Below are 23664 nucleotides of genomic sequence, written 5' to 3'. Positions count from 1 at the left end.
TTGCCTATTTATTAACAAAGCTAGGATTGTGTCTTTCATATTTTGCCCCCTAAAATATTTCATAAAGAAAAATATGTCAGCCGGGAGTGGTGGCGTGCTTGTAATCCTAGCATTCAGAAGGCTGAGACAGGAGGATTGTGGTTCGCAGACAGCCTCAGCTATTTAGTGAGGCCATTTGCAACTCAGTGAGACCCTGTTTCAAATAAAGAATAATAATAAAAAAAAAGGGCTGAGGGTGTAGCTTGAAGGTAGAATGCCCCTGGGTTTCATCCCCAGTACCACAAAAAGGAAAAAAGAAAAGAAAAGAATATGTCAGTATTTTGGAAACTGCCTCCGATGAAAGGAATTAACTATGGGCTGGTTGAGCACCTTAGGCTACAAAGCAAAGAATCAAAAGCTAAGCACAACTCGGGGGAAAGGACAAAAATACCAGAATGATTGAGCATTTGTGCCAACTGTGGGGATTTTATGTTTATAAAAGTAAAGTCTATTCCTCTAATGGGAAATGAGAGTCATTAAGCTCTCCTCTTTCTTGCTCTTAAGTGGGTAAAAATAATTAACAACCACTGTCATCTGGTTAAAAATGTTTCTGCCATTTGTAAAGGACATGCCGTTAGTCTGTGGAATACAACTTTAAATGCCAACACATTTGATTTTCCTGGTAAAGATTCAAACTAACGAAGAAAAGGCTTCTGCAGAGAAAATTCTGCCACAACCTGAAGGCATGACAACGTGTGGCTGCTGGAAGGCCAAGCGCTTGGAAATTCTATTTCACTAGTCATCTTCAAACTGTCATGAGATTTCAGTTAACTTAGTGATGCTGTTGTCTTTTTTTTTTTTTTTTTTTTTCCTCTCATTGCATCCTTCCCTTCTGGAGGTTTATGAAACTGGTAGAAGAATTTGGCTTCCTATCCTCATCACATACACCTGGAGAGGCCTGGAGGATCCCGGAGGTAGTGGTGGAGGAGGAGCAACTACAGTTCTACACTGAGAACTGGTCAAGCTCTTCTCACTGCTCTGATCTGCTTTTATATTTTCCCAAACCCAATGTCATCATTAACTTTGGTGTTTGGTTTTGATTCTGGTAAGTTCTTTTCTTAGTCTCAGTTCTGGTTTTGAAAATGAGTGCACTTCATGTTGTGGGACAGTTTGATTTCAAGGAATCTCCAGTAACTATTTACAGAGCAGAACCAAGATACTACTACAATAGCAATGCTTAAGCCTGATGTCTGGGGCTTCTTTGCTCTGTTACTTTGCCTGGTTGCTTATTAGTGTATAAAATACCAAAGCAGGTGCAGTTATCACTTTAATTACATGATTGTAATCCTAATGGGAGTGATTAGAGACTTAAAAAAATCAATAACTATAAAAGAGTGGTCTTCTAATCTCTTTGCATATTGAACTGCTTTAGACTTCTGCAATACAGTTGAACTACATCTCGGTCACTGTAATTCTTGATGGAAGCATAATCACATCTCTGAGCTCTTACATGCTAAATCTACCTTTGATTCACTCATGAAAGATTGGCAAAGACTCAGAAAAGGATCAGAGTGGAGTTTGGAACCTGACAAATTTCAGAGTGGGTCTCACATGCTGAGACAGTTGGCTACCTTGAGCCACCCTGCATAGAAGAAGAACTGTAGGAGAGTAAAGACTGGAATGTAAAGGTCCAAGTCATGCCCCGCGTAGCCTTTGGTGGGATCCAAAAACTGGCGTCCGATCAGGCATGCGAAGAAGAAGGTATAGACAGCAAGCGTGACGACCTGGAATAGAGAGAAACTGGAAGTGAGGACAGTTCTTGTTGCCCCCCAGCACAGCAGGCACGGAGAAATTCAATATCACGTGTAAAATGTCTGATACCTGAGTGTAAACCAGTGGAATCCCGACCCAGTCATAACCAAATAAGAGGCTGCACCAAGAGCGGTAGCGATTCATCTCCTGAGCCAAAGACAGAGAAGACATGGTTTACTACAGTGATGGATGTGGCAGTAAATACTGACTGGGGTCCAGAACATGGCATTCAACCTCTAAGATATACCCTGCCCTATTTTTCTTTTATTCTTTATTTTGAAACAGGATCTCACTAAGTTGCTGAGGGCCTCACTAAGTAGCTGAGGCTGTCCATGAACCATGATCCTCTGGTCTCAGCCTCCTTAATGCTGGGATTACAAATGTGTGCCACTACACCCGGCCATAATTGATATTTTATGCAGGTCATTTTTAGTTATTCTGGTAGGAAATTTTGAAGAGCATTTTCTCTTTCTCTTAAAAATATGTTTATTATGATCTTAGAAAAGAGATATAAGCACATCCTCCTTCTGCCTTCACAAAGAGACTTTAGAATGCTCATATTGAAGCCGGGCGTGGTGGCGCACGCTTGTAATCCCCGCGCTTGGGAGGCAGACAGGAGGATGGCGCAGGTTCGAAGCCAGCCGCGCGCGCTGGCTTAGGAGACCCTGTTTCCAAAATGAAAATGTAAAAATAGGTCTGGGAGTGTAGCCTGGAGTTAGAAGGGCTTCCAGGAACCCCAGTACCACCAAAAAAAAAAAAAAAAAAAAAAAGAATGCTCATATTGACAGAAATTCTCTCTCTGCCACAGGAAGCACTGAGCTTCATTGATTCTTTCTTCTATTGATCATAAGTTATTATCTAATATTGGGAGGAAGAGTTCATCTTAATTTAGGAGCTTTATATCATTTATTCCTTTTTGCCTAACCTAGGCAGGAGACTGTCAGGGCATAAATATACCTAGCCTTTATGTAACTTTGCTTTCAGGTGAAACCAGGCTTTTTTGTTGTTGTTGTTGTTTAGTGAAAACACTATTTTGTTTGCTGAAACACCTGAAAAGCTGATTTTTTTTTTTTTTTTTTTGGTACCAGGAATCAAACCCAGGGGCATTCTACCTCTGAGCTATACCTCCAACCCTATATATATTTTTTTATTCTTTATTTTGAGACAGGGTCTCACTAAGTTGTACAGCGCCTCACTAAGTAGCTGAGGCTGGCTGCAAACTGTGATCCTCCCATCTCAGCCTCCCAAGCACTGGGATTACAAGCATTATGTGCCATCATGCCTGGCTGAAATGCTGATTTAAGTTTGGGATATTCCAGTTTTGGGGAAATGGCTATGGAAGTTAATCTAATTTATTTATTTGGGGGGTGTTGGGGATGAGCCCAAAGGTGTTTTACCTCAGAGTTATACCCCCAGACCTTTTTTTATTTTTTAATTTTTTTGAAACAGAATCTCGCTAAATTGCTGGGGGTCTTCTTGCTAAGTTGCTGAGGCTGACCTTGAACTTGCAATCTTCCTGTCTCAGTTTCCCAAGTACTGGTTTATGGGTGTGTATCATCATGCCTGGCTGATGAGATTTATTTTTCCTCTAGATTTTATCCTAGAATCCTGAAGCCAGGAATGGTAAATATGCTGCATGGGCACGTTAGAGCTGTTGGCAGCCTTTGATTAACCAATCAACATCCACTTTTTTTTTTTTTTTTTGCTACTGGGATGGAACCCAATGGCATTCTACCTCCAAGCATCACCCCCTAGCCCTATTTTTTATGCTTTATTTTGAAACAGGGTCTCACTGGGTTGCAAAGAGTCTTACTAAGTAGCTGAGGCTGTCCGCGAACTGTGATCCTCCTGTCTCAGCCTCCCAAATGCTGGGATTACAAGTGTGTGCCAGCATGCCTGGCTCCAAGGTCCATGTTTGAGCTGGGGGTGTAGCTCAGTGGGAGAGCACTTGCCTGGAATGTGTGAAGCACTGGATTCAATTCCCAGCACTGCACCCCCACCCCCAGAAAAAAAAACCCAACAATAATGAAAAAAGAAACACTTTTTTTTTTTACAGAGCCTATTACAAAGCATTCTCTGTGTGAAACACAGCTTCTGGGGAAAAAATACCAAGCAAACTGAGTCCACTTGAGGGCCATCCTGGCCTGCCTGCTGTGGCTTCTGAAACTAGCCTGATTTTTTGGAATCGGGATTAAACAAAGCCGACTCTTCCTGGTCTGACCTGTTACACCCAGGTCCTTCTGGGCTCTAAGTAGCACACAGGTGATGGTTCACGATGCACTCACAGTCATCAGCGACTGCAGATCCACGCTGTCTCTGATTCTACCTTCATTCCGGGCTTTAGTTGCAAGATTTCCAAACCAGATGAATGGAACCCAGTATTTCAGATGAGGGGATTTGAGGTGGTCAAATAATTTCCTTTCCTCTGCCGTCATAAAACCTTTACATAAAAATAAAAACAGATTATACAAACTTAGCACTAATAGATGATCCTATATATGAACATCCTATATATAATCCTGTATGTACATGGCATGGGAGGGGCACTGAAGAAATATGAAATAAAGCTTCCTTGTGTTAGAGATAAAGAAAGAGATAAAGAGATGAAGAACGCATGAGAGCATGTGCATGCACGCACGCACACGCACACATCATACATCAGACTACGCATGCATAGTTACGTGCCAGAACATTGTTGACAATCTGATATAGAAGGACACAGTAAATGGGACTAGAAATCCATCTGGGGAAGTTTCCTCTTTAGGCTTTGGTTTATTCATCTAAAATTTAAAACAAGCTTGTAATCCCAGCATTTGGGAGGCTGACACAGGAGGATCGCAGTTCGAGAACAGCCTCAGCTGCTTAGTGAAGCCCTTTGCAACAGTGAGACCCTGTTTCAAAATAAAGAATAAACCCGGGCGTGGTGGCGCACGCTTGTAATCCCCGCGCTTGGGAGGCGGAGACAGGAGGATCGCGCTGGTTCGCAGCCAGCCGCGCTGGCTTAAGAGACCCTGTTTCCAAATAAAAATATAAAATAGGTCTGGGAGTGTAGCCCGGAGGTAGAATGCCCCTGGGTTCCATCCCTAGTACTGGAAAACAAACAACCAAAAATAAAATAAAATAAAATAAAATAAAATAAAATAAAACAGGGCTTGGACTGTAGTTTGGAGGTATAATGACACTGGGTTCAATCCCTAGCACCACACACACACACACACACACACACACACACACACACACACACAGATTATACTCAAACTATTCATCCTAGTTTAGAAATACTGTCTATGCCTGAAGAATGGCATTCTTTGGAGGTAAAAATTGAAAATAGGCCTGGTAATTATTTTTTTGTTTGTTTCTCAGCGCAACTCCAACCTGTAGTATAATTCAGATAATCTGATTTTTTTTAAGACTTGAAGGGCATGATTAAATGTCATTACAAGAAGTTAGTAGGTACACATGTTTGTCTTGTCATTGCATATGCCTAGAATTTCTCTTTTCCCACTGGCCCACTCTGCCTTGCTCAGTACTTTTCATATTGCTTATCCTTTTTGGATAAAAATTTCCTTTTTGGCAGCACTGGGGATTGAACCCCAAGCCTTCCACGTGTAGGCAAGTGCTTACCATTGAATTATCTCTCCAGACCTTTTTTATTTTAATTTTTCTTTTCAGGCTGGCATTGGAGTGATTCCCCTGCTTCAACCTCCTGAGTAGCTAGGGCTGCACGCGGGCACCACTGCGCCAGCTGGAGTTGATGCCCAAAGGCTTGCTGCAGCTGTTCTTTTAACTGGAAATCTATTCTCAGTATTCTATATCAATTTTCTAACAGCTACATTCTTAAGATTTATAGGGCAATTTTCAAAAATGACCCCACTTATATACAGGCTGCAATCTCTGTAATTTGACCAAAGAATAACTTTGTCTCTAGTTAATTTTTATTCTCAGGAACATGGATCAAATTGTGCTAGCAAGTCTTTTCTTGGCTTCTAAGCAGAAAGCAAAAATGCAGAGTGAGGGCTTATTTAGTACGAACAATAAAGCAAATGAAGCCCTTCCTTCCACGTAGGACATCTATTGGCTGGGAGGGGACATGTAGAAAGAAAGCTGGTGATTTGGGTTTAGGCCCAAATTTATTAAGTACTTCACTAGGTGCTGGGAAAGACAAACCAGACATTAATGAATCCGCTGAAAGTCTATTGGCAAATAACTTTTTTTTTTTTTTTTTTTTTTGCGGTACTAAGGATGAAACCCAGGGGCATTCTATCTCGAGTTACACCCTCAGCCCTGTTTCTTATTTTTTATTTTGACACAGAGTCTCATTAAGTTGCAGAGGGCCTCACTAAGTAGCTGAGGCTCCACACGAACCACAATCTTCCTGTCTCAGGGCTCCCAAATGTTGGTATTACAAGTGTGTGCCACCACCCATGGCTTTTGGCAGAATATATATATTGCACATCATCATTCTCTGCAGGGTCACACATCGTCTCCAAAGTAACCCCATCTTTGGAATTAAATTATTGGCCAATTGAAAAAAAAAAACCCTGCAGACTGTTGGCTAAATTCATTCAAAGAACGTTTGTAATGAAGTGGAATGTTATCTTTATCAACACTTGAAGTTATTTTAACCAGAGACTGATGCTTTTTTTTTTTTTTTCAGGATAGGGTCATTATCCTCATCTCTAAGGCTGTGTTGATTAGTTGATTGTACTTACGGAGGGCCCACGGTTCGGCAGCACTATGGGTTGGCTGGTCTCCCTCCATTCTGTCTCCTCCACATGTCTTTGTCCATGCTGGGCTCCTTCAGCCCCCATCGATGCCCCTGCCGACCTGGCTATTTTATCCTACCATTGCACATGCCTAGAATCTCTCTTGCTATCTCCTTCCTTTCTGGCTGGCTCAGCTCTGCTTAGCAATTTTCACATTGCTTATCCCTCAAAACTCTTACTATTTCCAATCAGAGTAAAATATCTCTATCTCCATCTGTCAGTGCAGCATAGGTTTGCATTGACTTTCAACCTGAGTTGTGTTTTGCTGGAGTAGGATCTGCTGCTTTAAGGCAGATTTTATTGTCCTCAAGCCAAAAGATTAATTAAATCCATTGACAAACAGCATTCCACTTGTCATAGATTTTGTCTGCTGTGCACTTGGCCTATTTTTCCTTGGTTGAAGCAGAGGCAGATCTCTTTTACCTTTACAGCACAGAATTGAATGAGGCTCTATTAGCAGAAAGACTAAAAGTTCTGCATCTCAAAACTTAAAAGCAAAATGGGTTTGAGCCAATTCTTTCTGTAAGAAAAAGCTGTGCATTCAGCACCTGAGAGAGTGACTTTTTAGAAAGACTGTAAGTGGCCCAGCTCATTTTCATCTGTGTGTGTGTGTGTGTGTGTGTGTGTGTGTGTGTGTGTGTGGTACTAGGGATGAAATCCAGAGGCTTTCTACCTCTGGGCTACACTCCTAGACCTTTTTTATATTTATTTGGAAACAGGGTCTCACTAAGTAGCTGAGGCTGGCTTTGAACCTGCACGATCCTCCTGTCTCAGCCTCTCAAATACTGGGATTACAAGTGTGCACCACCACGCCCGGCTTATCTCTGCTTTTTCCAAATGCATACGATAAGGCCACCACTTCAACTATGGCTATCCTTTATAATGAGATGGTGTTAACCCAGTCAACTGGAAAAATCAAGGCAAGGCAACATGAGGTTGAGCGGGAGATGAATTACAACTTGTTTGATGTTTGAGCCACATCTACAAGAGCCACAATAAGACATAAGACGTACATGGTTCATAGAACAGTGACTGGCCCTTTAACAGGATGCGTTCTCTCATTTATATTCTATTGTTTCCCATTAAAAATGGTAGTTGTGCCGGGCGTGGTGGCGCACGGTTGTAATCCCCACGCTTGGGAGGCGGAGACAGGAGGATCGCGCAGTTTCGAAGCCAGCCGTGTTGGCTTAAGTGACCGTTTCCAAATAAAAATATAAAAAATAGGTCTGAGAGTGTAGCCCGGAGGTAGAAGGGCTTCCAGGAACCCCAGTACCACACGCACACAAAAAATTAAAAATAGTAGTTGTAAGCCATTAAAAAAATTTAAGAACTCAACAGTGAGTTACAGTCCACAGTTTAGAAAGCCTACCACGGGATCTGGAGGAGTAGAATAAGCTTCTGGAATAGCAGTGCTGATAATACGCTTTATTTTTTGTAATGAACAAAACTTCTCTAGTCAGCTGTATCCCTGTATCTAAATTAGCATCCCACTTTGTAGTTCACTGTCTTCTACATAACAATGCTAAAAATATCACATGCAAAAAATCATTGCTCTCAACTCCTCACCTGCGCAGGTGGCTCAGAATTGCATTTGCCCTGAGTGAACAGATCTGAGGCAATTTGCACATAAAACTGGAAGAATTATTGGTGTGGCCTCGTGTGTGGTTCTTAGAATGATATCGAATCTTGATGTCTGAGTGGGTGTCAGATGTCAGTAGTTTTAAAAGATCCCCAGTGATTCCAATGTGCAGCAGGGTTTGGAAAGAAAGATAGTGTAAATCAAAGATACAGCAGGGCTTCTTGGGAAATTGTTTAAAATGACTCCTAGCTTTCTGAGCCCCCAAGATTGTTATCCCGAGGCTGTCTGGGGACATGCAATTTATACAAGTACTCTTGATGAGTCTATGATTGTGGCGTATGATCATACTTTTAGAAACACTGAGTGGACAGCCTTTACTCCTGAGACAGAACTGCGGGGAAACTCCAAGGGCTGACTGAGTGAGACTGCCCAGCATGGCGTTAATTCAAGCAGCGCTGGCTCTGCCCCACACCTTCTCTCTCGTGTGGAGCAAGTGCAGCGAGGTGAGTCAAGTTTCACGCACAGGATGACATTCTGTCTTTTCCGGGCTCATCATGTGAGACTCTGGGGGTAACTGACTCAGCCTCTAAAAGTTCAGCCAACAGGGAAACCTGGCATGGCTGCGAATGCCACTGTCCACTTGATCATCTCTGCTGTAACACAGAGCAGCTGGAGATTTCAGAGACCAAGAACCCCAGAGCCATGGAATGCATGGGGAAAGCAATGGCAAACCTCAGGGCAGAAATGTTAGACATAACTCAACTGATTTAATTAGGGAGAGAAGAGGTCATAGATTAAATGATGTATTATGCCAGAAACTTAAATGGGGCTAGCCTTCCAGCCGGTGCATCTGAAGTCAGGACTTTTTTTTTTTTTTTTTGGCAGTACTGGGGTTGGAACCCAGGGGAATTCTACCCCCGAGCTATGCCCCAGCCCTCTTCCTTCCTTCCTTCCTTCCTTCCTTCCTTCTTTCTTTCTTTCTTTCTTTCTTTCTTTCTTTCTTTCTTTCTTCGGTTCTGGGGATGGAAACCAGGGGCATTCGACCTTCAAGCTACACCTCCTGCCCTATTTTATTCTTTATTTTGAGACAGGGTCTCACTAAGTTGCAGAGGGCCTAAGTAGCTGAGGCTGTCCGCGAACCACGATCCTCCAGTCTCAGCCTCCTGAATGCTGGGATTACAAGCATGTGCCACCATGCCCAGCTTTGAAGTCAGGACTTTTAATTTGACAACTGGGGCTTCGTTTGGCTGTGTCAATATCTGTAACATAAGAGTCACTGAAACTTCCAGTGGAGTCTTGTCACACTTCCTCTAGTCATAGAAGAAGCTCAACAAACTTCATGTTAAGATTGCAGGGCTTTAAGAAAAGGACAGTATCCCTTTTTCTTGAAGGTCACTCTTATGAGTTATCAAGTATAGAAGGGAATTATCTATTGTGGAGAGAAGTGTGATATAGAGATGTCAAGTGTGGCTATAAATATATTTTGCCTGTCTCTAGAAATGATTAATATAAGACAAAATTGATAGTAGTTCTTTCCGATCCTGAGGACACAGACCTCCTGCTCTGCTTACATGCATTCCTGGTGCCCAGAACAGTGCCTGGCACTCAGGAGAGTTTCACTGAATGAGCAAATGCATGATAGATTTAGCATCAGTTTTGTGGGTACTCCTTTTAGAAGAAGGTTTATAATTTCCTATTATCTATCTTTGTGCTTCTGGTGAGTGATTTTGAAGAGAACTATTTTCTTTTCCTGATGCTTGTGAACTATCAGATAAAATGATTTGATCAAGTCTGATACCATAACTCAAGCACTCAACTAAGGCCATCTTGAATTAGTAAAGATCTGGAATTGTGTATCTGACTTGAAATGAGTAACATTTTCCAGGGCAAGTGACTAGAATGACTAGAATTTTTTCCAGAACAGATTTATAGCAATAAGCAAAACCACAGGGACCATATTGCAGTTCCTTTGATAAGTAATTGGTAACAAAGTGTTCAGAAACTTTTCAGCATAATAGACATTATTTTTAATTCAACTGTCATATTTCTATTTTGGTATAAGTAGAAATATAAAAGCTTTTTCATTTTTAACTTGAGAATTTTTTTGTGATACTGGGGTTGGAACCCAGGGGCATTCTACACCCCAGCCCTAGTTTTTATTCTTTCTTTCTTTTTTTTTGTGTGGATGGAACCCAGGGGCATTCGACCTCCGAGCTACATCCCCTACGCTATTTTTTATTCTTAATTTGAAACAGGGTCTCACTAAGTTGTGGATGGCCTCACTAAGTAGCTGAGGCTATCTGTGAACCGCGATCTTCTGGTCTCAGCCTCCTAAATGCTGGGATTACAAGTGTGTGCCACCACACCCAGCTTCCTTATTCTTTATTTTGAAACAGAGTCTCACTGAGTTGCAAATGGCCTCACTTAGTGGAGGCTGTCCTTGAACTGTGGTTCTCCTGTCTCAGCCTCCAAATGCTGGGATTACAAGTGTGTAACTTGAGAAATTTAACCTGTAACATCACACACACACACACACACACACACACACACACACACACAAATTATGTATTTTTCTGGCTGCATGTGTTGTGGTCTTTTTACTTTCCACAATAATAACTTGACTGTCCAACTGAAAAGCAAAGAACGTTTGGGAGCCAGCAGGTAAGTGGCCTGGCTCATCCAGTTCCAGAGGAGCTCCAAGATGCTCCAGAGGGAGCTGCTGGCCTTTATCCTCCTCCCTTCACCTCTCCACTCCTTCCTAGCCAGCACAGAATCCCTGCAGGTAAGAGCCCTCCTTGAAACAAGAGGGAGGAGAGGCTGCAGGGAAACCGGGTTGTTTTAGGGCCCATGATCCTCAGCATGTGATCCACTGCTCACCTACCTCAGCCTCCAGGAGCTTGTTAACCACACTGAGATCTACTGACTCAGAATCTCTGCGATCTGCATTTCTACCAATATCGATTTTAACAGTAGCTAATGCACACTGAAGTTTGAGAACGCAAGCGTTCCCTTACAGGAGATTTTATGTAGGGAGTCAAGTAGTGAGGCTTTGTGCCCTTGGCATGGCCCCCTCTTTGGCCCCCAGTGCCATATTTACCAGTCCTCTCTGCCCTCAGGCAGGAGCAGGTGCCCTGGCTCTGGACTCAGGACGTGAGCCAAACATTTTCCGCTATCCCTGAACTTCCTATTCTTCCCAGAAACCTTGGCGCAGGCAAAGGGCAGTCAGGGAGCAGCGCTGGCAAGTGTCTGGTTAGGAGAGCTTGGAGAGGCTCTGTGTGCAGACTGTGAGTCAGCCCTCTCCTCGGGGGAAGGAGCAGGAAGTTCCACAGGTCAGGGCTGCCATGGCCAGAACAGCCAGGGAGGACCCGGCCCAAGTCTCTTCCAGCTTAGAGAGTAGAGGCTTGGAACCTTTGCCTGCTGCCTAATTTGGAGACATTATATTCCTGTGGGCACAACCTGTGCCCACTACCATTTTTTCCCCCTGATTTGAAAGAAAACAGGAATTCAAGAGAGCAGTAGGGAGCCAGGAGGGTGGTGCACACCTGTAATCCCAGTACTTGGGAGACCGAAACAGGAGGACCTAGGTTGGAGGAGAGGCCCAGCAACTCAGTGAGACTCTGTTTCAAAACAAAAAAATAAAAAGGGCTGGGGGTGTAGCTTAAAGGTAGAATGCCCTTGGGTTCAATATCTAGTACAATAAGAGGAGGGAGAGGGAGAAAGGAGAGAGAGAGAGGAGACAGACAGACAGACAGACAGACAGACATATGTGTGCATAGTGTGGCTTTTTTTTTTACAGAGGTCATCTATGATGGTGGCAAAGGTCACTAGGAAATGTGTCACATCATCATATTCCTTCTTTAGCCAGTTCAAACAAATCAATAAAAAGTTTAAAGTCAGAATGATCCATATTATGTCCAAGCAATTTGAATTCAAATCCTCTGACTAGACTGCTGCTCCAAAGCCCTCTTTACAATTCTGGATCCACTGGCAGTGCTAAAATCTTGCCTAAAATCAATCTCTCTCTCTCTCTCTCTCTCTCTCTCTCTCTCTCTCTCTCTCTCTCTCTCTCCTTCTTTCTTTCCTGATACTGGGGAGTGAACCCAGGGGCATTCTAATCCTGAGCTACACCCCAGCCCTATTTTATTTTGAAACAAGGTCTCACTAAGTTGCTGAGACTGGACTGGAGCCTGTAGTTGTCCTGACTCCGCCTCCCAAGCGCTGGGGTCGCAGGCGTGTGCCAGCTTGAGGCTTCTCCTTCTTAATTGTTGCTGCTTTGTCATCAGAAATGAGCTGGTGGTGGCCAAAGTCTTTTGGCCCAGGATGAGAAAAAGAGTTTTGAAAACAAGCATCTCAGAGAAGATTCAGTACTTTCCAAATATTAGTGTATTAAAAAAAAAAAGACACAGGCGTATGTTTAAGTGAAGGTGAAAACTTCTACATTCAAAGATTCTGATCCAGCAGATCTGAAGTGGAGTCCCAGAAAATGCATTTTCAATAAATAAGTCAGCCAGGATGTAGAGGCCTGTGAGCCTGTGACGCACACCTTGAGATACATGAGTTTAAACACACATTGGGGAGTGAAAGGCACACTTGCAGACATGTGTACAAGTTTGACAAGGAGTAGGCCTTACTATTATGAAAAATTCAAAGGAACGAAATCATGCCATTCTCCTATTTACTGCCCCACATCGACTTGCCCTTCAGCCCTGAGCGTGTGTCTGAGCAGAGGCCCCAAAGGCCTCTCCGTTGCCCGCCATCCTGGCTTCCTCACGGTGTGCTTTTAACATGGAGGTGGCACCGAGAGGCTAATATTTGGTTTGAGAATTGGGCCTGGCATCCAATTCCTGTCAGAATGCAGTCTCTTCCTTCCAAGGACGTGTTACAACTAGAGAAATACCACTTTTATTCACCCAGTTAAACTTGGATTCTCACTCATCCATTTGCTAAGTTGTTGTCAAGCCTGACTTCGAACCTTGATCCTCCCAAGTACTGGTGCAAGCATGTGCCACCACGCCTGGCTCTCAGCTTGGTCATTCTGAGGCAGTATTCTACTTTTGAACTGAGAGGACAGGCAGTATTATTATTATTATTATTATTATTATTAATTATTTCCTGCTGGTTTTACATCATGATACACCTGTGCATTTTCCAGCCCATTCATACCCTCCACTTGAATCCTTAACCAACTCTGTACACTCCATCACTGTCTGTGTCCCTAAGCAACATCACTCACCTCCCTCCTTCCTTATTCCCATCTTGACTTTCACAATTCCCTGGTCAAAGTGGATCAAGACAACCTGGGATGTCAAGGCCACAGTGAGTTTTCTAAAGTGACTAAAGTTCTAAGTTGTGCTGCCATTTTAGACGATTTCATTAAAATAGCCTATTTTTTTATTTTTATTTTTATTTTTTTGGTACTCCCAGGGGCATTCTACCTCCGGGCTACACTCCCAGACCTATTTTTATATTTTATTTGGAAACAGGGTCTCTTAAGCCAGCTGAGGCTGGCTTTGAACCTGCATGATCCTCCTGTCTCAGCCTCCCCCCAAAATAGCCTATTTTAAGGTAGCACTTACCAGGTGCCAGACATTACTCTGAACACTTTATAAATATTAATTTATTTAATTCTCATATAAGCCTTTAAGTATATGAGGTAGGTGCTATTAGAAGTTACTGTACAGCTAGACGTGGTGTCACAAGCTTGTAATCCCAGCGCTTAGGAGGCTGAGACAGGAGGATTGCACAGGTTTGAAGCCAGCCTCAGCTACTTAGTGAGGCTCTCAGCAACTTAGTGAGACCCTGTTTCCAAATAAAGTATAAAATAGGTCTGGGAGTATAGCCCAGAGGTAGAAAAGCCCCTGGGTTCCACCCCCAGTACCCCCCCCAAAAAAAAATTACTGTATACCTATTTTATGGATGAGGAAACTGAGTCACAGAAGGGTTTGGTAACACATACAAGGTCATGTAGCCAGTAAGTGGTAAAGATTCAAACACTTACATGATGCTTTTAGTCACTATGTTGCCCATCTAAGAAGACAAATAAAGCCAACAAAAATCCAAAACCAAAACTATTATTCTTAAAAAGATCGATTTCCAAGGACATTTCAGAAAAGGAGACTGGAGATGGCAATCTAATTTGAGACTGTACTCAATGTAGAGGAGAATCAGCTCGTGGTTCTTCTAGTGTCTTATGTGCCAAGAATTATCTCACGTTGTCCTTACTCTATTGAAGGCTGACTTAGCAGCGTCTTTGCTAAATATTTACACACCAAGGAGAAGCATCCTTTGAACATGATTTATTCTCAGCATAATGAATCCAGAAGCCCAAATAGAGTAATTGCATCTACTTGGAGGCAACAGATCCCCATTGAAACAGCCTTTTGCTGTCATCTCTCGGGCTTTGCCTAGATAAAAACTGACATTGCTCGTTTCTACCAGAATCTACTTATATTTTGAGAAAAAGTAACATAAATGTTTTGGCTTGAATTTTAATTCTGGTGCTTCCATTAATCAGCCATATGATTGAGGTAAGGTTGTAACACCTCAAAATCTATTTTCTATATTTTTTCATGTATTCTTGAGGTCCAAATGAAATAGCTGTAAACAAAAATGAACTCTAGCAAGTTGGAAAACTGTACAGTAATATTACAGTTTTTTATGAATATAATTTTTTTTGCGATACTGGTGATTGAACCCAGGGGCATTCTATCCCGGAGCTACACCCCCAGCCCTATTTTTTTATTCTTTATTTTGAGACAGGGTCTCATAAATTGTAAAGGGCCTCATTAAGCTTCATTAAGCAGCTGAGGCTGGCTGCTAACCTGTAATCCTCCTGTCTGAGCCTCCCAAATGCTGGGATTACAGGTGTGTGCCATCATGCCAGGCTCTAAATGTAATTGTTATATTTATTATTATATTTATTATAAATAATATGTATTATGAATTATTCATTTATTATAATTTTGAAACAGGGTCTCATAAATTGTAAAGGGCCTCACTAAGCCTCACTAAGCAGCTGAGGCTGGCTGCTAACCTGTGATCCTCCTTTCTGAGCCTCCCAAATGCTGGGATTACAGATGTGTGCTACCACGCCGGGCTCTAAATATAATTGTTATATTTATTATTATATATATTTATTATAAACAATATGTATTATAAATTATTCATTTATTATAATTATTATTTATATTATATTATGTTATTATATTTATTATTATATTTATCTTAAGGTAATGTGACTATCTGCCACTTCCTCCCCTTCACCTTCTACGTAAACGTCTTAAGGGCAGGAGTCACGACTTAATAATTTTTGTCTCTGAAGATTGCTTTTGGATCATGGGGTAATCGGTAAACGTTTCTGGAGTGGATAAATGAGAATAAGGGTTTTCTTTTCTTTTCTTTTTGTGGTACTGGGAGTGGAGCCCAAGGGCTATTCTACCTCCAGGCTATACTCCCAGACCTATTTTCTATTTTATTTGGAAACAGAATCTCACTAAGTTGGGGAAAGCCTCACTCAGTAGCTGAGGCTGGCTTCGAACCTACGCGATCCTCCTGTCTCAGCCTCCCAAGCGCTGGGATTACAAGCGTGCGCCACCACGCCTGGCTTAAGGGGTTTTCTAAAGAATCCTGGAGGCCTCTCCCAGTTGAGAACAGCCCGGTGCGAAAGCCATTCACAATACCTGCTTCAACCACATGGTCCATGGTCGGAAACCTCTTGTACACGGCGGTGCTCACGGAGCGGAAGATGAGCAGCGAGGTGAGGTTTACGTAGCGCATCAGCGTCCTCCTGAGCAGGCGCCCGTGCTGGTCGCTCCCGTGGACGCTGCTGGAGATGAGGAACATCAGCCTGTCTGGCCAGGGCAGATTCACAAACTGGTTCCACCATCGGTTCACTACCAGAGTAACGTAAAACCCTGCAGAATAACGGGAAATGGTAGAGCAATCTCTTAACCGCAGACAACATTGGCGATGCTGATGCTTTTAGCAGAATTTTAGGCTTTTTAGGGTTTGGGGACATCAAAATGTGTTATGATCCATACCTTAAGATTTTGCCCTCCAGGAAAAAAAAAAAAAAAGTCATTTGTGCCTGGCAATGCCGGGGCATCCAGTAAGTGGATATTAGAACTCAAATATTGACTGCAAAAATGGAGAGTTAGTGAAGAAAGAGAAAGCTTAATAGTCCCATAGCAGATTATGACCTCAAACTTGTTTGGTGTTAATTCAGCGAAAGCAGCCCTGAAGGCAAACTTTTTGGGTGGTTTTGGTTCTATCGCAAGCACCGGCTTTTCAGGCATGCCTCTCAGCTTGGAAACACTCCCATGCAGATCATCCGCGTCACCCTAACGGAGACAGCTGTGTGGCTGCATTCTGCGTGTGACCTATACTTACCAAGCACAAAGGTTACTGGAATTTGTTCAGCATATCTGTCACAGTAAATTGATAATTTTTCAAAGTAACGTTTTTGGGCTCCTGTAAGTAACAATCTGGAGCAAAAATAAAATGCACAGCCCTTATGATATTATACTTCTGCACCTGCTTTGCAAGTGACATCACGTGCAAACAATTAAGCATAAATAATCTCAGTTTTTTTTTTAAGGAGCAATAGTTTTTTTATTTTTTTATTTAGGCTGATGTGTCTCAAAGCTTTTTAATTGCTTAATGTTTCAAATACTAATGTTTTTAGAACATAAATGTTGTTGGCCATTAAGTAGTGGGGGTTATTAACCATTTCATTTATAAGACTTTATATTCTTAGTTTTATACAGTTGGGTCACTGGATCTGGAGCAAGATATGTTATAAGATAGTCAGTTTTTCAATTATTCATCAGGAGCACTTTAAAAAGGATATCAACTAAGTGGATTGATTATTAAATCATTGTTAAATGATAGCATTTGACATCTTGACCTCACTTTCTCCTGAATATACTTAGCACATTCTTGATTATACATGTTGTATTTCAAGGGATATGAACATTGTTTCCATTGTTTATTTTAAACCTCACAATGATTTTGAAATAGAAATGAAATAGATTTAACAATTAGAGGTGAAAACTTTCATTATTACATTCAGTCATTGTCTCAAGATTTTTATTATGGATCTGACTCAAGGTGTCCAAAACTATTTTCTGGTGTTGTTAATATAATTGCATTTAATGAGAAGACCATTAATAGTATTTATGCCACAGGGAAGGGATTTAGATTCAGAAGAAATATTGAAAGGCAGGTTAATAATAGTGATCAAAATACAGGAAAAGAAGCAAACACATGGCATAAATCAAAATGTGGTTGTTCCAATGGATGAGAGAACCCCAGGAAAGATCCATTATACCAAGGGTCAAAGGTCCCTTTGAGTGCATAGAACTTTGATAAAGGAAGCAGAGAAATAATAAGAATAATAAGGGATAATAACAGCTGGTAACCAATCAGATTGCAGACAGAGCACTGAAGGGAGCTGAGGTCCACACAGGAGCGTTTATGGTTGGGGCGGGAGAGGATTCCAGCTCCGGCTTTGGAGAAGGCTCAGAATTTCTGAAGTCAGGGAGCTGACAAGAGAGGCTTCACCTGGCCTATCAGGGTCATGTGGATGAGAACTCCCTGCCAGAATGGTTTTTAAAAAATACATAAATTGAAATGGTCAAAAAGGATTTAAACACGGAAAGCATGCATCTTAGGTTGGACCAAGCCACATTTTAATACTAGGTCTACCATTTACAGATATGGACTTTGAACATTTTTGTGTGTGTGTGGTACTGGGGGTGGAACCCAGGGCTTTTCTACCTCTGGGCTATACTCCCAGACCTATTTTATATTTTATTTGGAAACAGGGTCTCACTAAGTTGCTGAGAGCCTCACTCAGTAGCTGAGGCTGGCTTCGAACCTGTGCGATCCTCCGGTCTCAGCCTCTCAAGCGCTGGGATTATAAGCGTGCGCCACCACGCCCGGCTTGAACATATTTTAAAGTCTCTGTAAGCCTCAGTTTTCTTACTTGTTAATGAGGATAACAATGTCAATATGTCAGTGATGTTATAAGGACTAAAATATTACATGTATGTTTATAAATTTTAAACATGTGGCTTCGTACTTTATAATACAATGGTTGGTATTATACCTAATTGGCCAAAGGAAAAAATATAGAAATTTTAGTAGCTAGAAAATACCGTAGAGATTATTTTGTAAAATTTCTCCAAAATCAGAAGAGACATACTCATATGAATGCACTCTGTTTCTGCCTTATGATTTTGTTAAGTATCGCTATTTGCTTAGAACAGGATGAATATAAAACTTAAATGTCATTAGTAGTCATGAGAATGAAACTATATTTTTCCACGGATATGTTTGGCATTTTTGACAAGTCATCCTCTAGTTCTTGGTAAACCTTTTATTTTGATTAAGATAAAATGACCTACTTTAATAAACTTTTACAGTTGAACTTCTAAAAATGAAGGCTGACTTGAACTAATGGTTATATTATAAATGTAAGCACTCAGAGTGTGGTGGCTCACACCTGTAATCTCAGTACTTGGGAGGCTGATACAGGAGGATCACAGGTTCTAGAACAGCCTCAGGAAGTAGAGAAACTCTCATCAACCTAGTGAGACCCTGTTTCCAAATAAGAAATAAAATAGGGCTAGGGACGTAGCCCAGAGGTAGAATGTCCCTGGGTTCAATCTTCAGTACCACAAAAGCAAATAAAAAATAATAAGTAAATAAATAAATGAAAGCACTCTTTGACCTTTGGAAAATATATGCATACAATTTTTTGGAGGGAGGCATAGGTATAACATAGAGAAAAGTTGAGGCCCCAAGGAGCATTTCTGGCTCCACGGCAACTGTTGTAAGGCCTTGTCTATTCTAAGCAGCAGTAGCAGCAATAATAAACTCACATTAGTAAAAATAACGAATGAGATAATTATCCCGGGACATCATTGTATCTTCCACTATTTCATATTCTGAAGGCTTGGTGACATATAAATAAACTGTCAAAATAATATCATATTATATAAGATGTCTGAAAAATTATTAGGCATTTTTAATAAGACTTTTCCTCTAAAAATATTTTGCCCAAGTATATACTAATATGTATAGCGGTTTGGAATGGCAGAGCCAAATAACTCTTCCCATTTTAACTTTTGCTAACTATCAGCCAGCTAAATTAATGGCCCTCTTCTCCAAATGAAGTCCTGTTGTGCAAGGAAGAACGTAGGTAAGAGAAACAATACATAAATTGCTCATCTGTATGCAGAAGAAAAATAAACTGATGTACATAGAAAGGTGGAAATACAGCCTCAAAAACCTTTAGCCTTCCTATTTCCAGTTTTAGCTTCCTCCAGAGAAGAAATGTATGCGTTCAATTTTAATAAAAAACTCATAAAGCTTCCTTGTTATACTGATAAAATTGTATTAAGATTAATTTTTATTTGTAGAAATGTTCATTAGATATGATTTTGCTTGAATTTTCTATTAGTGCAAAAGACATAGGTAGTAATGTTTTGTAAAAAAAAACCTCTTGTGAACATAAAATGCCCTGAAATCAGAAGAAATGAAGAAAATAAACTAGTCCTCAGTCCTTCATTCTTTACTTGGGGCGCTGGCAAGGTTGGAGGACCCCATCCTGGCTAAGGTCCTGTCATTCCAGGCAGAAGAAAGGGCAGTTGCCTGATACGCACCATTCACAGACATGTTAATTCCATATGTAGTTGCAACAAGCTGTCAAATCACAAATTCAAAGTATGAATGACGTAGTCGAGAGAAGCGCAAATACCGATTCCTCTGTGGACTTTGCCTATTCGAAATTATCACATAGTAAGGATCTGAGCATAAACCTTCCAGTTTATGTCTATAGCAACATTCTCAAAGCACAACTAATATCTCATCATGATCAATTCATGTAGGGTTGGAAGGAGACCCCCTGAACCTGACAGTTACAGTCTCTTTGACAATCTTAAAAAATGGTTAGGTGTAGATTAAAATACCCTGTCCTGCAAGAAGACCACAGACAGGTTCATGCAAAGGTAGAGGTTACGTAATGCAAAAGTCAGCAGCAATCAAAGGGTTTGGATTTTTGAGACTGTATTCTTACATAATACTTGATGGCCTTGTAAGGACACATGCAAAGCAAGTACCTGTATACCAGACTTATTGCTGTGTAAAGAACAGCAAAAACAATAAATTCCCTGTACAGTAGTTTGTAGATGCTGCCTCTCCACTTGAGGAGTAACCTATGAAATCCAAAAAAAGTCGCATTTGCTACTTTACTGGAGTAAGTCACAGTCATCTTGGATAGTTTTTTCTAGAAGAGTAAAAAGACATAACACAAGTAAAAAGTCATGTTTAAGACATCATAAATCTGTATATCAAAGGACACCCAAACAAGTAACTGATCAGACATATCTCCTTCCCCATTTTTCTTTTTCCCTTTCTCGTTTTTCTTTTTTGTACTGGGGATTGAATCCTGGTGCACTCTACTTCTAAGGTATACCCTTAGCGCCCCTTTCCCCTTTTTGAAACTATCTTACTAAGTTGCTGAGGCTGGCCTTGAACCCTACAATCCTCCTGTCTCAGCCTCTTAAGTCCTGGGATTGCAGGTGTGTGCCACTGTGCCCGGCCCAGTTTGTACAATTTGGAACTTGGGGATAACCGTTATTTCAGTGCTAAGTCTTTTAGTGGAAGAGGAGAAGAAGGGAGTCTCTGGGAAGAGTAATATTAGAAATCTTAAAATTGCCTTAATTGCCAAATAAATATTTGCATGAACAGTGACACATATGAGATATGTTGTAATGTTACTTCCCATGTATTTTCTTAATCCATAGAAGGACTTAGCACATTGGTATGCTAAATTAGCATTTTCAGAAGCAGTGGCCGAATGTATTGTTTGGTTCTCTATTTGCTGAAGTGTGTAGAGAGGTATTTTTTCATCTTTCAACTTCCTAAGGGAAAGTGACAGCTCTCTCTCTCAGAAGTCAGCAGCTATTGTTGGAAGGCAGCAAGGCCCTCATGGGAACGTCACTGACGGGCCACTTTTGGTGGTTTTAGTTGTGTGTGGGTGTCTCTCTAGTGGTGCTGTCAGTGCACAGCTAGCTCTCCACACACTTCAAAAGGCAGCACAAAAGTCGGGCAACAGTGACATTAAGAAGACTGTGCTCTTCCCATGAAAAGTCTCACGTAAAACACACAAGGATGGTTGACTTTCTGTTTGGAGCTGAGCAAAACGAGGCCCTGGGTTTAGGACTCTTTCGACTTAGGTCTGGATAGGATGGGGATAGGATAAAAGCAGGGTCCCAAAGTCTGGTTTTCAGTGAGTTCTTTGGAATCCCTTTGCTTTTCATGGAGGTGTTAGACATTTCAGCTTTTGAGACAGATGGCCCAAAGCTAATTTTTGTTTGAAAATCCTGCTCAACTGCTGGCTCACATATGCAGCTAAAATGCGATTTCTCTGAAATCTTGCTTTCCCCAAAGGTCTATAAAGATAGTCTTAAAAAGCTACTTAAACTGAGATTGTGGAGATTTAGGTAGAATTATAGCAGACACAAAAAAGAAATTCTACAACCAATTTAACATATAAATAACCTGCATCAACATTTTTTATCTTAAACAAGGAATTTTGTCTTTATTCAGACCTGGGAAAACAATTCAGCTGTAACTTGTCCATTTTTTTTCTTAAAAAATAAATCTCTGGAATTATGTTCACAGCAGTTTTTTTTTTTTAATCACAAACTTGTCTCCAATATTACTGATTTTTTTTTTATAAAGAAACCAGGGCCTTTTGGCATAAGAAGCTGCATTGCAGAAAGGTGGGATTCCTGCCGTGAAAGCAGTTTCATTTTTCCATTTTACCTCGTCTATTTGTAAAATGTAAACACAGCCAACCTTAGAGTAGGAACAAAATAAATTAAGCCCATTTCATCATTTGTTCTCGTAGGCATGGCAGTTTTAAATATCCTCAAATAACATTCCTTCCTTTCATTTAATAGTTCACCCTTCTATTTAGGCTCTGTTAGGAAAGCTCGGATCCCACAGAGCAGAGGTCAGAGTTAAAATGCATAGGTTTACTCTGTGCACTAACCTATTTATTTGGAGTCTCCAACAGGAAAGAAAAATCTTCGTTTCGGGCTCCCCCTGAAGAGGCGCCTTCGGGTCGGTGCTGTGCGCTGGGTTTCACCCTTCGCTCGGGGACAGATTTTTTTCTGTTCTCCAGCCACCGTGAGGACCCAGAGTATAGCAAGTGCGGGGGTTAAATGTTTTTCCACTTGTGGAGGCCTGTTTATGCCAATTTGCCCACTGATGACAGTTATAGCTGGAACAAACAGAAGTGACAGCTGCTGATGGTGCTTTTTTCTAATCTATAATTATAACTCCACCTGCCGCCCAAAGTACCCCTTGAATGAGAAGTCAGCGGTGACGTGAAGGAGGTTGGGCCGTTCAAATCGGCTAGTTTCATTTCAGTTCCATCCTGGGATCAAGGAGGACAGGTCCACTTTTCCCCCTAAAGAGTTTTAAAGAGATTCTACCAGCCAATAAAGGGAATCAGGGCAGTCTTTTTGTGCTTGATATGAAGACTAAGTTCTTATGAAGCCATAAACTGGGGCGGATGAGAATATAAACAGGATTTTCTGCTTATTTGAGAGGCATCGAGAATGCCTTTCCATGGAAAGCTACAAGTGTGTGCTTGAGGGAGTGTGTGGGTTTTAGAAGAGCGTAAAGAATTATGACTTGATGGCTTCGTGTGCAGCAGAAAACAGTAACACACTGATTCACTGTGTTTGTTATCTTTCCATTGTCAGCTAGGGAAATTTTAAATTAGGCAAGAAATTTTCTCTTAGATTGTTTATGCCTACATACTTTCCTTTTCAAAAGAGAAAGTTCATTAGCATTCTTGAATAATGGAATAATTAATTTCGGGGCCAATTTCTGGGACCTTTCCAGTTTTCTAAAGTAACTTGTGCACCACTCATTGCACGGTAAGCTTAAAGAGAACGACTTCAAAATAACATGTATTTCTGTGAAGAAAGGCATAGAATAAAACACTGATTCTCTAGACAAGAATCCATATTATTAAAATATTTCTAAAGTCTTCTTCAGTTTTGTATGCATTTTCCTGGTTTCTCGTCAAACTGTAAGTACATAACAGCAAACAATGACTGAGTCATGGGTGTCTAATTTTTTGCCCCATCCCCATTTCTGATTTCAGCAGAGCCCTGGAAACAGTGGATATTCAATACATATTTGCCATTTGTCACCTTATCTTCACTATTAAACTTCTGCTGGTATGTTTGGTGAAATTTGTGAACATTTAAAAATATTTACACATTGCTTCACATCTTATATTTGGGTTGCTGTGAAGAGTTGCTGGATGGAGCTGATGTTGCATTTATCAAGGTTTTTGAGACTGGCCAACATTAGGGAGCTTTATCAAACTAAACCTAAATGATTACCAAATAGAAATACTATAGGCGTTTTGTAGAATCTCCATCCCTGCATCTTCTATATGCAACAGGAGGGTCCAGAAACATGGCAGGACTTCCAGCAGCT

General features: G+C 41.1%; 1 protein-coding gene across 2 annotated transcripts in view; it reads right to left on the bottom strand.

The window, feature by feature from the left end:
• Positions 1–20410, bottom strand: part of BEST3 (bestrophin 3) — a gene marked incomplete at both ends in the record, with an annotated part of 43130 nt that extends 22720 nt beyond the window's left edge. Inside the window, 6 exons of one of the 2 annotated variants that reach the window (XM_080705645.1) lie at positions 1611–1763; positions 1861–1938; positions 4077–4231; positions 15816–16049; positions 16525–16619; positions 20259–20410. In XM_080705645.1, coding sequence (XP_080561771.1) covers positions 1611–1763; positions 1861–1938; positions 4077–4231; positions 15816–16049; positions 16525–16619; positions 20259–20410 — 867 coding nt within the window. Of the gene's footprint in view, positions 1–1610; positions 1764–1860; positions 1939–4076; positions 4232–15815; positions 16050–16524; positions 16620–20258 lie in introns of those variants that run through there. The other variant, XM_080705646.1, reaches the window with a different exon arrangement.
• Positions 20411–23664: the final 3254 nt, after the last annotated feature.

The sequence above is a fragment of the Muscardinus avellanarius genome, assembly GCF_963383645.1.
Source record: "Muscardinus avellanarius genome assembly, chromosome: 11".
NCBI lineage: Eukaryota > Metazoa > Chordata > Mammalia > Rodentia > Gliridae > Muscardinus > Muscardinus avellanarius.
Note: the sequence above shows the minus strand (reverse complement) of the source record. Positions and strands in the feature narration are given on the sequence as shown.